Source organism: Mya arenaria, chromosome 6 (assembly GCF_026914265.1).
Source record: "Mya arenaria isolate MELC-2E11 chromosome 6, ASM2691426v1".
NCBI lineage: Eukaryota > Metazoa > Mollusca > Bivalvia > Myida > Myidae > Mya > Mya arenaria.
The window spans coordinates 52795502-52812305 of record NC_069127.1 but is presented as its reverse complement, the minus strand read 5'-3'; the positions used below and the strand labels follow the sequence as shown (position 1 = coordinate 52812305).

General features: G+C 34.7%; 2 protein-coding genes across 5 annotated transcripts in view; one reads left to right on the top strand and one right to left on the bottom strand.

The window, feature by feature from the left end:
- Window positions 1-12832, top strand: part of LOC128237352 (uncharacterized) — a 77148-nt gene extending 64316 nt beyond the window's left edge. For all 3 annotated transcript variants that reach the window (XM_052952783.1, XM_052952784.1, XM_052952782.1), the window contains exons 10-15: window positions 4148-4250; window positions 6113-6274; window positions 8173-8266; window positions 9285-9393; window positions 10254-10462; window positions 10681-12832. In XM_052952783.1, the coding sequence (XP_052808743.1) occupies window positions 4148-4250; window positions 6113-6274; window positions 8173-8266; window positions 9285-9393; window positions 10254-10462; window positions 10681-10823 (820 nt within the window). In that variant the 3' untranslated portion in view covers window positions 10824-12832. The remainder of the gene's footprint in view (window positions 1-4147; window positions 4251-6112; window positions 6275-8172; window positions 8267-9284; window positions 9394-10253; window positions 10463-10680) is intronic.
- An 846-nt stretch (window positions 12833-13678) lies between these two features.
- The window catches only part of LOC128238173 (uncharacterized), a 29358-nt gene continuing 26232 nt past the window's right edge, over window positions 13679-16804 (bottom strand). For both annotated transcript variants that reach the window (XM_052953790.1, XM_052953789.1), the window contains exons 3-4: window positions 16363-16614; window positions 13679-14781 (exon numbers count right to left, since the gene is read on the bottom strand). In XM_052953790.1, coding sequence (XP_052809750.1) covers window positions 13943-14781; window positions 16363-16614 — 1091 coding nt within the window. In that variant the 3' untranslated portion in view covers window positions 13679-13942. The remainder of the gene's footprint in view (window positions 14782-16362; window positions 16615-16804) is intronic.

The window sequence follows — 16804 nt, the reverse complement described above, 5'->3', positions numbered from 1 at the left end:
ATCCCGGACGTCCGGGACGTTATCACATGTATGCTTAACCTAATCGATGTAGAATATCTAATTATGCATGTACATCAATCAAACTTTATTTGGAAACTTACAAAGCAGAAGCTATAGGACCAGTTGAAAGTTTTTTTGTCTTATACTTGTTAAATCGATCACAAATCACTCAGAGGACAAGAGTATTTGGGTGGTATTCATTGGTCATAATTTGTTATTAAAGAATAATGTAGCTAATCGGAATATGTGATATGAATAAAGGACCTATTCAGTGATAAAATTTAAAGGTTGACTTTATGATAGACTTTAGTTATAGTTCAAAATTAGTTGGACGGGTTCTCTAGGCCTCTCATAAAGGACAACTGAGGTACTGGTATTCAATATGCAACTTAAGTAAATCTTATGGACATGCATACATCATTATAAGACTTCATTCACACTATTGGTCAGTAATTAATAACAAGTAATCAGATTAGCTACATCGTTCTTAGATCCAATTAAGGATCAATATTGAATACCAGCCCAGGGCCAGTTTTCAATATAGTTTTTATTTTTATCCTAAGTGATTCAAATCAGTTTTGCCAATTTATTCTATTGTCCAATTAAAAAGCTTAGATTCTACTTTTAAAATTAAGTTAATTCTATGGTGGTAATTGAACACTCTTGCCTAAATTATATTTGAATCAGTTTTAATACTTGTTAAAATTAAAGTCTAACTAATTTAAATGAGTTGTAAGTTCATTGAACCAATTCTGAGTTTGAAACATAATATCTCGGAAAAAAAATCAGTTAATGTTTGTTATTTGCCTGGAAACAAATGGATTGACATTTCCCCAAGATTTGATACCATTGGTCTTCTGTCAATAAAAATACATCACCCCATTAGCAAAAACTTATGGTGCAGTCTGCAAAATTCCAATTAGCTTAGCTAGATTCCATTTATAATGCATCCGAATTTCATAGAATTCTTTGTTTGCTATTCTATTTTGTCTATTAGAGAAACACATTAATAATTCCTGATTTGGAGAATGTGTGCTTCCCCTAATGCATTGTTCAATACAATAGTATTAGATTTGTCTGCTAATGTGTTTTCCAAGAAGTTTAGCTGTTGATTTGGTTGATGGATTATATGAAACAAAAGTCATTTGTTAGAATTTGTACTGATTAGATCTGTGAATACTGTTTCAACATAATGAACTTAAATGTTTTGGATTCTTAAAGGGTTGGAAACTTAATGCTGGAGCAGTTTTTCAGTCATTCAATTGTATCTGGTTTAATTGTCCTACATGTGAACTTCTTGAAAATTAGACAATCATATTTTTGTATTCTCAAAGAAGAATGATATATGATCTGAGTTCAATTAAGTCTTTGAATCCCTGCATATTATTGATATTTTAAGAGAGACTACTTTTTCACAGAAAAGTGCTATCTTGAACATACTTAAAGTGAACCAAGCTCTTGCAAAGACAAGCAACTTTTTTTGTTTTCAAAACAGAATGGTTAACTGAAAAAACAATGGGTTAAAGTTTGTAATTTGCCTGGTGACTTATGGATTGACAATCCCCCCTAGAAGTGCATTCAAATTTGATACCATTGGACTTCTGTCCAGAAAAAAAACTTCACCCCATTAGCAAAAATTATGGCGCAGTCTACAAAACTCCAATTAGCTTAGCTAGATTCCATTAATAATGCATCCAAATTTCATAGAATTATGTTGTTTGCCTTTCTATTTTGTCTGTAAGGGAAACAAATTAATAATTCCTGATTTGGAGAATGTCTGCTTCACTTTGTGCATTGTTCAATACAATAGCATTAGATTTGTCTGCTAATGTGTTTTTCAAGAAGTTTAGCTGTTGATTGGGTTGATAGATTATATGAAACAAAAGTCATTTGTTAGAATTCATACTGATTAGATCTTTGAATGCTGTTTCAACATAATGATCTTAAATGTTTTGGATTCTTAAAGGGTTGGGAACATAATGCTGGAGCTGTTTTACAGTCATTCAATTGTATATCATGGTTTGATTGTCATACATGTGAACTAATTTTACAAAGACAATCATATTTTTATGTTCTCAAAACAGAAGATAAATACAAAAGACTACTTTTATCACAGAAAAGTGCTATCTTTAACATACTTAAGTGAACCAAGTTCTAGCAACGGACAAGCAAAATTTTTTGTTTTCCAAACAGAATGATTAGCTGAAAAAACAATGGTTTTCCATAGAATTATGTTGTTTGCCATCTATTTTGTCTGTAAGGGAAACACATTAATAATTCCTGATTTGGAGAATGTCTGCTTCCACTAATGCATTAATTGTTCTATACAATAGCGTTGGACTTGTCTGCTAATGTGTTTTCCAAGAAGTTTAGCTGTTGATTGGGTTGATGGATTATATGAAACAAAAGTCATTTGTTAGAATTTGTACTGATTAGATCTGTGAATGCTGTTTCTACATAATGATGTTTAATGTATGTTCATTCATGTAAACTTAGACAATCATAATTTTTCGTTCTCAAAACAGAACAATTACAATCACTGCATATGACTGATATCTTCTAAAAAGCTAGTGTTTCACACAGTAAAGTGCTAACTAGAACTTATGACTATAAGTAACCATAGCAACAATGCTCATGGATGAATCAGATAATCCAAGGTTATTTTGCCCTCTTGACAGAAAAACTAACTCACCCTTTAGCATGGGCATATGGCAATTAGCTGATGACATTTTTGGCGAGTCTGTTTATTGAAGAAGGAGATGTCATCATAAAGCCGGGCAGAGTCATGCTCAAAATTTTACCTTTGGGCATCTGTTTATCAATAAGAAATATTTTGTTCAACTTGGAAAACATGTTTCTAATAGTTGTTTGGTTAAATACTTAATTAGACCCATTAAGTCAACAAGAATAACCCCAGTTAGAAAAACAGACTAGTTCTTACATGCACTTCTTGGTGTACTTTGTTGTGGCTAAGCATTCAATTAAAGACTTCGCTGCCGATTCTATTGTAAGGCTTGAGCTCAAGACTTTTGTATTAGACCACAAAAATTACACTGAGTCCATGTGGAGTTGACCATCACACTCGAAAGTACCAGATTTCAATGAAAATCAGTCTTTGAAACATACTTGTTTGATTTACAAAACAAGTTCATGTAAGGGTATTTAATATTTTGCATATATTAACAGTAAAACACACATATAAAACATGGATATTAAAGGGAAAATCCTATAATCTGGGAATCTCCTTGAAGTTCTGGTTTAGACCTCATTGGAACTATATTGCATACTAATTCTATTAATAAGATTCTACAAGGGAGGGAATTCGGATGTACAATCCATAATTGATTCAGTGCTGTTTTCTCTCTTCTGTCTAGCAGTGAATTAGCTAAATGGACGAAATATACCCAGTAGCATTGTATGTAAGAAGAAAGAACATAGATCATGTATCATTATATATCCATTGATATAAACCTCAGATTTTGCAAACAATTATTGGCATTCATACTCCAACTTATTGGTAAACTGGGTCATTTTCCTCTGTATTGCTATGTATTTGCGTGTAAGTTAAAAAAAATATCAACTCATGTGTAAAATTAAAATGTTGATAGGCATAAGAGAATAACACACTAGTACAAAAGTTTAGTTAAATATGAATACCTTCTTTTGCTATGAGGCCTGTTTTATTCTGCTGCTCATGGAAAACACCGAATCAGTATGTTGAGTGGGTTTGGTTGTGAGTGGGTTTTGTGTGATGAGTGAGTGTGTGGGAGTGCGGGTGTTTGCAGGTTAGGTGTGTGGGCACGCAAACTCGTGCCATGCTGTAATTCATATGACCTTTGTGATCATTACACAGAAGGAATCATGCCTCAAGCCATTCAGCACTATCAGTGCTTTGATTTTCCCAGAGGTTATTATAGCACATTTGCTTCTCACAAAGGTTTCCTGGGGTTGATTCTTGGCCTATGTTAGTTTGGTTTGAGTTACTAAGCTGGACAAGTTGGGTTTTCTGCAGGTAGTCCAGTTTTCCCCACAGCACACAACCACATTCGCATGTAACTTTGTGGCATCATGATAATAACTTGTTTTTTACAATTGTGATGTTAAAAAGTTGCAACTAAAGATTTTATCAGAATGTTATGCATTTCAGTTATGTAAAGACATACCTCCTGCCTGACAGAACTAGGAATGGCAAGAGGAAGACCAAAGTGAAGAAACACACAACCTGTCCACAGTTTGATGAAACACTCCAGGTAAACACACAACCAGTCCACAGTTTGATGAAACACTCAAGGTAAACACACAACCTGTCCACAGTTTGATGAAACACTCAAGGTGAACACACAACCAGTCCAGAGTTTTAAGAAACACTCCACGTAAACACACAACCAGTCCACAGTTTGATGAAACACTTAAGGTGAACACACAACCAGTCCAGAGTTTTAAGAATCACTCAAGGTAAACACACAACCAGTCCACAGTTTGCTGCAACACTCAAGGTAAACACACAACCTGTCCACAGTTTGATTTAACACTCAAGGTGAACACACAACCAGTCCACAGTTTGATTTAACACTCAAGGTGAACACACAACCAGTCCACAGTTTGATTTAACACTCAAGGTGAACACACAACCAGTCCACAGTTTGATTTAACACTCAAGGTAAACACACAACCTGTCCACAGTTTGATTTAACACTCAAGGTGAACACACAACCAGTCCAGAGTTTTAAGAAACACTCAAGGTAAACACAACCAGTTCACAGTTTGATGAAACACTAAAGGTAAACACACAACCAGTCCACAGTGTGACAAAACACACAACCAGTCAACAGTGTAAAAAACACACAAGGCTAACACACAACCAGTCCACAGTTTGATGAAACACTCAAGGAAAACACACCAGCAGTCCACGGTTTGATGAAACACTTAACATAAACACACAACCAATACACAGTTTGAAAAAAACATTTTAGGTCAACACACAACCAGTCCAAGGTTTGATGAAACACTTAAAGTAAACACACAACCAATTAACAGTTTGAAAAAAACAACATTTGAGGTAAACATACAACCAGTCCATAGTTTGACAAAAATCTCAAGGTAAGCGCACAACATGTCCACAGTTTGATGAAATACTCAAGGTGAACACACAACCAGTCCACTGTTTCATGAAACATTTAAGGTATACACACAACTAGTCCACAGTTTGATGAAACACTTAAGGTGAACACAAAACCAGTCCACTATTTGAAGAAACTCACAAGGTAAACACAAAACCAGTCCACTGTTTGATGAAACATTCAAGGTAAACACACAACCAGTCAACAGTTTGATGAAACACTCAAAGGTTTACACACAACCAGTCCACAGTTTGATGGAACACTCAAGGTTGGATGAAACACTAAAGGTTAACATCAAAGCCAGTCCGCAGTTTTATGAAACACTCAAGTTTCAGTGTAAAAGCAGCTCTTTATGATAAAAGCATATTAAATATTTCATATCATCATGTTTAATTGCCATTTATTATTGTGTTCCTCCAACTTGTAAGTCTTCCTTGGGTTATTGGTTTAATGGTCTATGGGAGGTAAATCTTAAATCAATTACTTTGAACATTTTGTAACTTGTTTTCTCCCTTTGGTATACTATTGTAAATAGTTCAAGAGATGTTTCTGTTGTGTAAATATTTTCAACAATAAAGAAAAAAAAAGCAGTTATCAAATTCTTTTGGGGCATTCTGAGATTGTATTCATTATATGTGTTATTATTGGTAAAGATAATTGGATTATCTTATCAAAAATAGTTTGACAAAATATCTTTAAATGAAGTAGTCTTGTTTAATATTTATTGAGTAACACAATTTAAATTACAAGTTTAACCTGTAAAAACTTATATGCTTTGCCTTAACTAACAAATTTTAAAGCTTACTGGGTAATTTTTAAAAAAAAAGATGGTATATTTCTTCTCAGAAAATTTCATTCGGAAAAAATCTATCATTAACTGCTTGTGTTAAAAAGATTTTCCCTATGACCTATATGACATATGCTTGCAATTATATTGATATCATACATAGTTATCAAATACAGTTTTTATACTATTAAGTTGTTTTTTTCAGTACCAGTTAACCAGTAGCGAGCTTTCAAACCGAACCCTGTGGGTGACAGTCTGGCACAATGACCGATTTGGTCGAAACACGTTCCTCGGTGAAGTCACAATCAACTTTGAATACTACAAGTTTGATGACCCCTTCCCAAGATGGTATCCCCTCCAGGAAAGGGTATGTGGGGGACAAGTATTCACGTTATTTAAAGGCTATATTTAAGAATGGTCTTTGATTGACCTTAATCCTTTGAGATTATTTCTGTTGTTTCGTTGGACTGTGCAATCAATTGGTCAATATGCTGAATGGAATCCCTGATGCATGTCTATAGATAAAATGGTAAGTATAATATCGAGAACAGCCCCTGGAATCTTTTCATTAAGAATCTAAGGAGCGATTTCGGTGCAGTATTATTTTCCTTAGTCTATCCTAGGTATAAAATCACTCCTATTAAGCCCCAGTCCCAATGACCTCCTGGACTGTCCCTGATTGCCATAGACTGAAAGTTGGCCAATAGGGGATCAGATCCATGTTGGGTTCGGGCTGATACGGGACAGTCCTGGATAATTAAGGATACCGACCTGGCAATTTTCAACTGTTTAAAACTGCCGTTGTGATCAGAGATCATCTGGGGTAGTCATGGAAGATCTGTGTAGCAACCGTGTTGACTCTGGGATGGTCTATAGTTGCACAATGTTGAACCTGGGCCATACGGTATGTGATGTTGGACAGTCTGTAGCTGATCAGGGACAGTCCAGAAGGTCATCCGTGTTGACACTGTGTTGGTCTTGGTCATTCCGGGACAGTCAATTGTGCTGATGTGATGGTACCGGGGTATTATGTGTTGCCACCGGGTATTATGTGTTGCCACCATGTTGGTCTTGGTCATTCCTGGACAGTCCATTGCGCTGCCGTGGTGGTACCAGGTAATATGTGTTGACCAGTGTTGATCCGTTGTGGTGCCATGTAGGGCCCGGGCGGTTTTAATGTTCAAGAATGTCTAGGGCCTGTCAACTCAATTCCACCCAGGACCACCCACAATCAAGATATCTCTTGATCCTGGGTCCTGGGTGTTTCCTGTTAATACGGGGTGGTATGGTTGCATCCACCTTTGGTGTGCAGGCTTAAAGCTGCACTTTTTACTTTTTGTCTTGGAATGAGCAAATTTTTGCGTAAATATCTGCAAACCAGTAATAAAAGACTGCTGAGAAAAGTTCAGATCGCATATTTTTATATTTCCGTTTGAAAATTAATGTTTTATGGCTAAAAGCGTTACTAACAGTTTAAGAGAATTGCATATAACATCAATTTTTGAACTTAAATATAAAAATCTGCGATCTAATTTTTGTCAGCAGTCTTAACATGACTGGTTTACATGCATTTTGTCAAAAATTTGAGGTTGAATTTAAGACTCAGGCTTTGAAACCCAAATTATACATGATATCTTTTTCTGATTGAAAAAATGTATTTCAATGATAGTGAAACATGGTAATAGTAAATAAATAAATGTATATATATATATTTATATATATACGACAATTTTGAAAATATCAGTTCTCTTCTGATTATTATTTGACACAGACTTTTGTCAAGATTTTAGTTTTTTAGTCCTCAGTCTCAAACTCAGGACCTGGGCAGGGAACCATGGGGTCATGATAGTGCACTGCACATACAATAATAATTGTATTCTTTACAAAAGCATTTAAATTTTATGACATATTTTTTCTCCTTTTGAATTATCGTGTAGCTAAATATGCGCATGTACAATAAGTTCCTCTGTGATATAGAAAGTGCAAACAATGTTCCTGTGTATGACATATTTTTCTAGTTTCCATATTTTATGTTTAAATCATGCAATTTTTTAGAAAGAAAATTAGCAGATAAGAATATAACCCTTATTTTTTAAGATAACAACTGTTCAATCAATTATATTATCGAAAATGCTTTGATCACAGATTGGTTTAAACAATATGTATTCATATGACGATTTTACATCAGCATATTGCAAGTATACAGGAAAAAGGATTGAAGAGATATCTTAGAGCTTATATTAAAACTTCTCTCTCTGCTTACAGATTGACAGCCAGCCTTCCTCGATGATGGTTTATAAAGGAGATCTGAGTATCAGTGTCCGATTTGTGCCTAAAGATAAACCGTCTACATCTACAGGTAAGGATTTCCATATGTTTTAGAATAAATGTAAAAAAGTACATGTTCATGCCTATTGCGCTTCCATATATGAATGCATATCCACTTAAGGCTGCACTCTCACAGATTAACTGTTTTGACAACTTCTTTATTTTTTGGTCTTGGAATGAGCCAAATCTTGTGTAAATGTCTTGAAACCAGGGATACAAGACTGCTTACAAAAGATCAGATCACAGTTTTTCATATTTACGTTCGGAAATTGGTGTCTTATGGCTAATAGCGTTACTTAAATGCTTTAAGAAAAATGGAATTTTCGACCGTTTTCCGAACAATTGAGATCTGTTCTTCAGTGAGTTATTTTATATGTCTTAATTGAAGGCATTGATGCCAAAATCAGCTGATTCTGAGACAAAAACTAAAAAAATGTCAAATCTGTCAATCTGTGAGAGTTCAGCTTTAAAGCTGCACTCTCATTGATTTACCATTTTTACAACTTTTTTATTTTTTGTCTTGGAAAGAGCAAATTTTGGCGTAAATATCTGCAAACCAATGATAAAATATTGCTGACAAACGATCAGATCGCAGATTTTCAGCCAATCTGACTAAAGTTTGAGCCCAAACAGGGCACTTTCTTGTTGTTGTGTTTATTATAAAAGAATACAAAAAAAAATAAGACTACAATGAAATTATAAGTCTTTAAAGGTCATCATTGACCTTTTTGTCAGATTTAGAAGTATTTATAAAATATTTTTAATGCTCATACTGCATAATATGATTTAAAAAAAAACTATGGGTAAACTACTGGTATTGGTTTTCATTTCTCACCCAAGAGGTCATGGGTTTGAGCCTGACAAAGGAAAACTTGTTTTGTTGTCCACCTCTCACCCAAGAGGTCATGGGTTTGAGCCTGACAAAATGAAAGTTATGTCCTTTCAAAAAAGGCCACAGCTTCCGCTTCTGCCCAGGTAACAGACTGGAAAGCGATTCAGCCCTCCTTACCATGAAGTATAAACCAAAATATTTGATACTCTATCTGCAGGGAGGTCTTCCAAAGAGAGTGGTAAGGGTCGCCTGGAAGTCCTCATCAAGGAGGCACGTAACCTGACTGGCGTCAAGTACAACGGATTCTCTGACCCATTTTGTAAAGGGTAGGTACTTTAAGATATATCCCTTTTCAAGAACACTGTTTTAGTTTAATATTGCACCAAAGTTGCTCTAAAGACTATCCATTCCAAGATAGTTCATTGTTTTGAATCTGGAGCTAAACTATCCTTGGCATTACCTCTCGGACAAGTTCAATAACCAGCCATATTGCTTGACTCGATCAAGAGTTATCTTTTGAAATATAGAATAAACATAAAATCAGACTTGTCAGATCAATAAGCTAAAATCCTTGTTTATTCAACACCACATTTGGTCGAAATGTGTATGGGAATAATATCTCAAAGATGTGAGATAACTGGCCATATACCTAGAGTTATTCAAGAGTTACGGCCCTTTAATTATAGAAATTACCTAAAATTAGTATTGTCCAATCAAATACTTTAGAAGCTTTTATCTATTTGTCATCAAATTTGGTCAGAATGTGAAAAGGCAGAATATCTTGGTCAGGTTCAATAACCAGCCATATCGCCTCAGTCATTCCGTAGTTATGACCCTTGAATTGGCAAAAACTGTCTTGACAGCGTCCACGCTCAAAATTTGGCTGAACATACAGCTGCTTTTCACCAAACATGGTGTGCTAAAATTAGGACAACATATTTTTGTAAAAGTTGATGTTCTTTAAGCATGTAAAGCCAGTTGCTGTATTAAAGGGTGAAAGTGAACTAGTGGCTGAAGTGTCCGTCTTTCACCCATGAAGATAGGTGTTTAAGCCCCACCAGGTTTACCTTTCTTTTACGCTCTTAACAAAGATACCATCAATGACTTATACCCAGAAAATGGACTTCAGAGTGATACATATCAGAGAATAGCTAAATTTGTATACAGTTCTTGCTTTGTACTTCAGATACTTGTTACCAGAAAAAAATAGAGGCAGCAAACAGAAGACGTCGGTGATCCGTAAAGAATGTAATCCATTCTGGAATCATACATTCACTTTTGATGACATCTCATTAATGGAGCTACGGGAGCGCAGTCTAGAATTAACCATTTGGGACCACGAGAAGCTCTCGAGTAACGATTTTCTGGGTGGGGCTCGGTTAAATCTTGGATCAGGTATGACACTAGTTTTGAGTGGTCAATTTGGTAAGAAATTGAATAAATGAGTGACTGGTAGTAATTCATATTTTAGAAAGATTTTTTACATATTCTGAATTGTTTAATAGCAAATGCTTTGTCAAAAAAAAAAAGCCTGACTAATTATAATTTTTGTAAAAAGAATAAAATGCGGAAGAGTCAGGATTTTCTGATTTTAATTGTGTAATATATTTCAGGCATGAGTCAAGGCAAGCCAGTAGATTGGATGGATGCGAGGGGTGAAGAGATGTCAATATGGCAGGCGATGCTGGACAGACCCAATCTTTGGATAGACGGGGCTCTTATACTCCGTCCGAACATGGATAAACGCAAATTCTAAATGGGGAATAAATTTCCAATTTGTCATTCCACAGTGGGGTGATTGTTTATTTATTCCATTTAAATGTGGATTATTGCAAATACCAAATTGGGAGTGAATACCATATGTTGTACTGGTTATTCTAAATCTGAATATAAACAACGTTGATGATTATGAAAATTACCTTATTGGTGCTGGAAAAACTACAAAACTTTGAATTCAAAATTTTTCTGTATTTCTGTTGCTTTTGAATTTTGAATGGGCTTTACAGGGGCTAGACACCAAATGATAAAATTGCAAGATATTTAATTTTTTTTGTCAAAAACGTACCTTTAATTGTCATTCTTACTGATGTATAACATTGCTTACGACACATGTATCTTTCACTGTTTTTGCGCATTTTTTCCAATTCAAAACTAACTACGGTTGTAAACCATGTTAATCCCAGTAAGTTTAAAATAGCATCACTACAATTATCTCCATTGACAATTCTAGGCTTGTTTTGAAATGCGCTGATAATATTTGCCGATTGTTTGACCATCTGGTGTCTAGCCCCTTTAAGCTGCCTTAAATTTTACATTATTATCCTTATAAAATCAAAACTGTTTTTATGGTAATCAAAGTGCATTGATCTTTGCATACATGTATTAAGGACATTTTGAAACAACATGATCTTAATTGATTTATATTTTCTGTATGATATTGCAAAGTTTTTCATAAGTTCATTGTTCTTCGTTTTTTCAAAATTAATTAAATGAAAACACACAGTGCTTCTGGTTTCATACACATATTTAGAATGGATGTTCATGTAAATGCATGTCTTAAAAATATAAAAAATGCTCTTTTTGTAAACATATATATATGTCATAAGAAATATAGTTAAACAGAATAAAGTTATTATACAAAATGTAATCAAAATAATAACCAGATATATCCATTATTTTTTTCTAATAGCTGTATCATATTGTTGACCTTTTTACGCAGATACTGTTTTAAGCCGCCAGGTTTATACCAAAACAAAATCACTACACGGCCAATTAATTTCCAGATTCTAGCATAGCGATATCACATTCGGAACACCTCGGACATTTTCCATCGAAAACAACCTCGGATGTTTATGGATGGTTTACAATGTCAGAAATCTTTACATTTAACTACACTGCAAGTTGATTGCGTAGTAATTCGAATTAAGCAATTAATATTAATGACTCTTTGGTATCTTAATTATTTATGCAATTATACACTTCACTGGCAATCATTTTAAACTTAGTAATACAAAATACACATTAAAATACTACAGCGATTTTGTTTTTAATATTAATTATCACTATTATTTAAATTTTACGAACTATCTTTACTGTTATACGGGCATACATTCGGGGTTGTTTTCAAAGAAAAGTGGCTGAGATGTTCCAAATGAGTGATTTCATTATAATTTTGAATAAGGGTAAAATTACTAAGTGTAAAACGAGGCGAAAAGTACATTGATTCATTTTTTTCTTCATTAAAATGTATATATTATAATATAAATACACATAATTCGTTTTTTTGTATAATCTGTAAATAGAGTTAGGAAATATTTAAACAAAACAATGTAAGTTTTTGACCTGAAACACAGAGATTATTTTGATTATTGCCTTTATATTGTAATCTTTATCTAAACTAATACCTAAACACTGCTCTTGTTCCATAAAAAATGTACATGTTTGTAACCACCATTTCTTTTATAATTTTACATTGTATAGCAATCTAATGCATTGCAATCCATTTGAAAGCTGTAGATTATTAAAACTGAACACATATGTTCAATACAGGTTATCATCCATGCAAACAGTTTCATGTGTTATGTAGGAATGTTAAAGTTTAATAAACTTTTATCTGTTGTTTCGTTCGTTAATCAACATGTATGTGCTATTATATATTTGCCAGTTGATTTTCATAATGGTTGTACATATTAGAGCTTTTACTTATTGTACTTACATGTTCTTTCATATTTCAATTTGTATGTTAATAAAGTTTTCTGAAACAATTATTTCGTTTATAGTATTTAATATCTGTTTTAACTATGGGTGTATCCAGGTTTTGGCGCTAGAGTGGCATAAGAAAAGGGTGTACAACTTTAGATATGCGTCTCCTGCCTTATAAGTGCATCCTCTGCACCTTAGCATATCATAACCTATCATGATACACTGGGCAAAACAGCTGTAAAAATCTCGTACTCATGAATCATTAATAAGGTGAAATCCAGCCACTTGATTGGTCGCATGAGACACACCTCATGCGGTGCGGAAATGGCTGACAAGTTACGGATGTAAACGTAATATCAGTTCAAAATAATCTAATGAGATCACGGCTTACCCATCATTTTAGGTAAGATATTGTTAAATATGCCGATAGCTCTTCACAAAGGAAATTAACCGTCTCCGTGGCCTAGTGGTTGAGGCATCCGCCTACGGAGCGGGAGGTCGTGGGTTCGATCCCTGGCCGCGTCATACCAAAAGACGTTAAAAGTTGGTACAAGTAGCTCCCTTGCCTGGCGCTCAGTTTTTAAAGGGCTCGGAAAAGTGGTGTTCTCAGTAATGGTTCAATACAAGAAAGTTGTATCCCGTGTATCGGTGCTTTACACCGAGCACCTTAAAGAACCAAGAGGTCTCTTTGCAAAGAGCTAGGGTATCGCACCCGGATATCTTGTATCTCACTCTGATTTCCAATGTCTGGATTTGACTGCAAATTGCTGTCACTTCTATCTTATGTCACTTATGGCATTTAAACACAATTTAAGTCGTTATGGCGTCACGGCGGGGTCAAGCCATAATGCAGCCAATGTGCGCGGGTAGACCTTGATAAACTCAAATAAACAAACAAACAAACACAAAGAAGATTCTTTCCTATAATAATAATAATAATAATAATAATAATAATAATAATAATAAAAATAAGTTTAATAATAAATAATAATAATAAATAATAATAATAGTATAAGTAGTGATAATATCTCTTAACAGCATACTATTATAATGTTCACAACAATCACAGGAAACATACATATATATATAAAGGAACAAACATTCTGTAGTTCTGTTGAAATGTAAGTGCATAGTTGTTAACTTGACCCTGTTGCTTATTCAAAGAAAATATGTCTACTTCAATTTTGATGTTGTATCATACACCTTAACATAATTGTCGGCATCCCCAAGTGTCCAGAGGGCAACATACATCTTGTTCTGCTGCTCACTGTAGCAGACACAGTGTGGCCTCGCTATCCCTTCCTCCTTCCCCAGTAGCTGGGTCATCTTGCCACTGGGCAGGTCCAGGCACATTATATTGTCACTAGTAAAACCACAAATGATCAGCTGGTTTCCCACTGCAGTGATAGCTCTTGGATGACATAGAGCGGGGTGCTTGAATGTTTCGAGAATGTTCAAGTTCATGTCCAGCTTAGTGATTTCGAACTTCCTGAAGTCGGACACATATATGGCTGCCGTCTGATCGTCACCGACTATTTTCAAGTACCAAGGGGTTTTAAACGACATATTTGACATTTCTGTCAACACATTCCCTTCCATATCAAACTTCTGAACCTTTCCGCTCTCGAATGAAATAATTAAGTTACCGTTGTGGTAACCAACATCACGACACACATCATCCACCTTGATGTTCTTCCCGAGGATGAGTTTCCCCCGTGTCTCCAAGAACTGAATACTATGAGAAACACTAACAGCCACCATGTCCCCAGGGATGTGACACATGCCCCATGGCATGCCTGGTACACTGACTTCGGTCATTAGACTGCTTGTCTTGAGGTCTACGATTTTCAATGTTCCATTTGTACTGTCACTCAGTAACAGCCTGTCTTCAGACAGGAGAAGAATGTCGCTCAGCTGGCAGTTCCGATTGTCAGATGAAGGTTTGACTAGGATGTCTTGGGCTGAGGTGAACTTCAGGCTAGTCAGGTCATTGCTCACTTTGTTCTGTGTTTCTGGAAATAAAACAAACAAAAACAATGTTACCATACACCAAATAAAGGTTTACACAGATGTACTTTTGTTACCATGTTACAAAGTTATATTATAGGTATATGTATCATGATATAAATAAAATTGTATTGAAACGTCATATAACGTTGTAAACAATATTAAAGGAATGAATTGCCATACTTATGTGTCCAAGCTATATGACGATCATCTTTGCCATGTTTCATATACTAAGGTATCTTTTTCTTGTATGACTTTTTCAATGTTATTGATTTATTTATATTGTGAAGGAAACATAATGATACAATTTGGAACAAAACATTTCAATGTTATTCATTAATTTATAATGTGAAAGCAAACTGATGACACAATTCGGGGTAAAATTTTGACCTTTAAACCTTTTAAATGATGAAAATAAGCATGATAGGGTATGCTATATTAGTTGGTTGATTGTGGGGTTGTATTACTTCGAGTCGCTTGTGTAAAGAACATATGACACGTTACCATAGCAAATGTGAAGTTATACCATACAACAGATCACACAACTAACATAGTATTTTATTCCATACATTTTTAAAATAATATTTAAATGCATATTAACTTAATGTTGAGGTAGTATATTTGCGCACGTAAATAAGATAAACTTTGTTCGTTAAATGATGCAATATATATAAACCTGGCTCTAATCACGGTTTAGGCTACGGTTCACCCCGATCGGTCATACCCGTCTTAATCTAGTTGCTTTGTTGTAAGACAAGGCCCATGCTTCATACGAGTAATATCGATTGCCCAACGACGGAAGTACGTTAACCAACGTTTTTGGTACGACTACTGGAAATATTCTATATGATTGTATATATGCCAAGGTCTATTACGGTTTGCCGGCAAGTACTTATACTGAATTGTCATAAAAAAAGAGAATGTCATTATCGATTACCAACGAATTTTCCAGACCGCCTATATGATGGCTGTACGAATTTGCCCGATGGAGCTACGAATGCACTGAGATTTCACTACAGATTGAACAAAAATACAGCATTTATTGCTCTACGAAGTGGCCAACATGAAAATATCAATTATAGAATGGTTTGGTCGTTTTAAGCATGTTCCATTAGCTAAACAAAATGTATAAACAATAGACATTGATAGGCTGAGAGAATGAAAACACATATTTTGATGTCGCGCACATGACTATATCATCGGCGTGGGATTTAATTCTGTACAGGTTTCGCATTTATAATGTGTTTGGCAGTATTTCGCAAAACATATTTAATGTGTAAGATCTTCGCACAAAACAATATTTGGTCATTCTTTTAATTACTTTTATCACTATTGAGTCACATCCAAAGCAGTATTAACTTTGAGGATTATTTTCAGAATATGGCCGATGTCAAGATTATTGTTACCTATTCAGACACTAAACAGATGAGTGGAACAAAAACAACCATATTTACGGAGTGGAATAAAAATGTAATTATTTTCGTGCATTTGAAGTACTGTTTGCTACGGAAACAAATATTTTACATTGAAGACAATACAATTTGTAGTACAATATTAGATCTAGGTTATAATTTAAAAATATTTACTTTGTTTTTGCTTTGCAGATGTTTGCGTTCCACTAGGATTCAAAGGTGGTTCTGGTACTGGATTGGCCGTGAACGTCTTGGTTGTTTGGGTAGCCTGGATGTCGACAACGGCTTGTGTGTTGGTAGCAGCATCAGATGTAGTGGTTTTCTCGTCCCTAACTGCCTTTACGTTGGAAGCAGGATCAGATGCTGCATGTATCTTCTCGTCTTCATTTTGTGATGTGGACCTCCTCGAATGCTCACATGTCTGACCTTTGGTTGATAAACATTAACTACTTATGTGCACTGTTTCAATCGAATATTTTATATTCTTCTTTAACATTTTAATTTGTATCATTGGTTTGTCTCCTTATTCGTAAGTTTGTTATTTAAATAAGTACACTAGTTTAAAAAGGACTCTAAAATGTCAGTTTAGCATACTGTTTAAGCAACTAAAATAAAT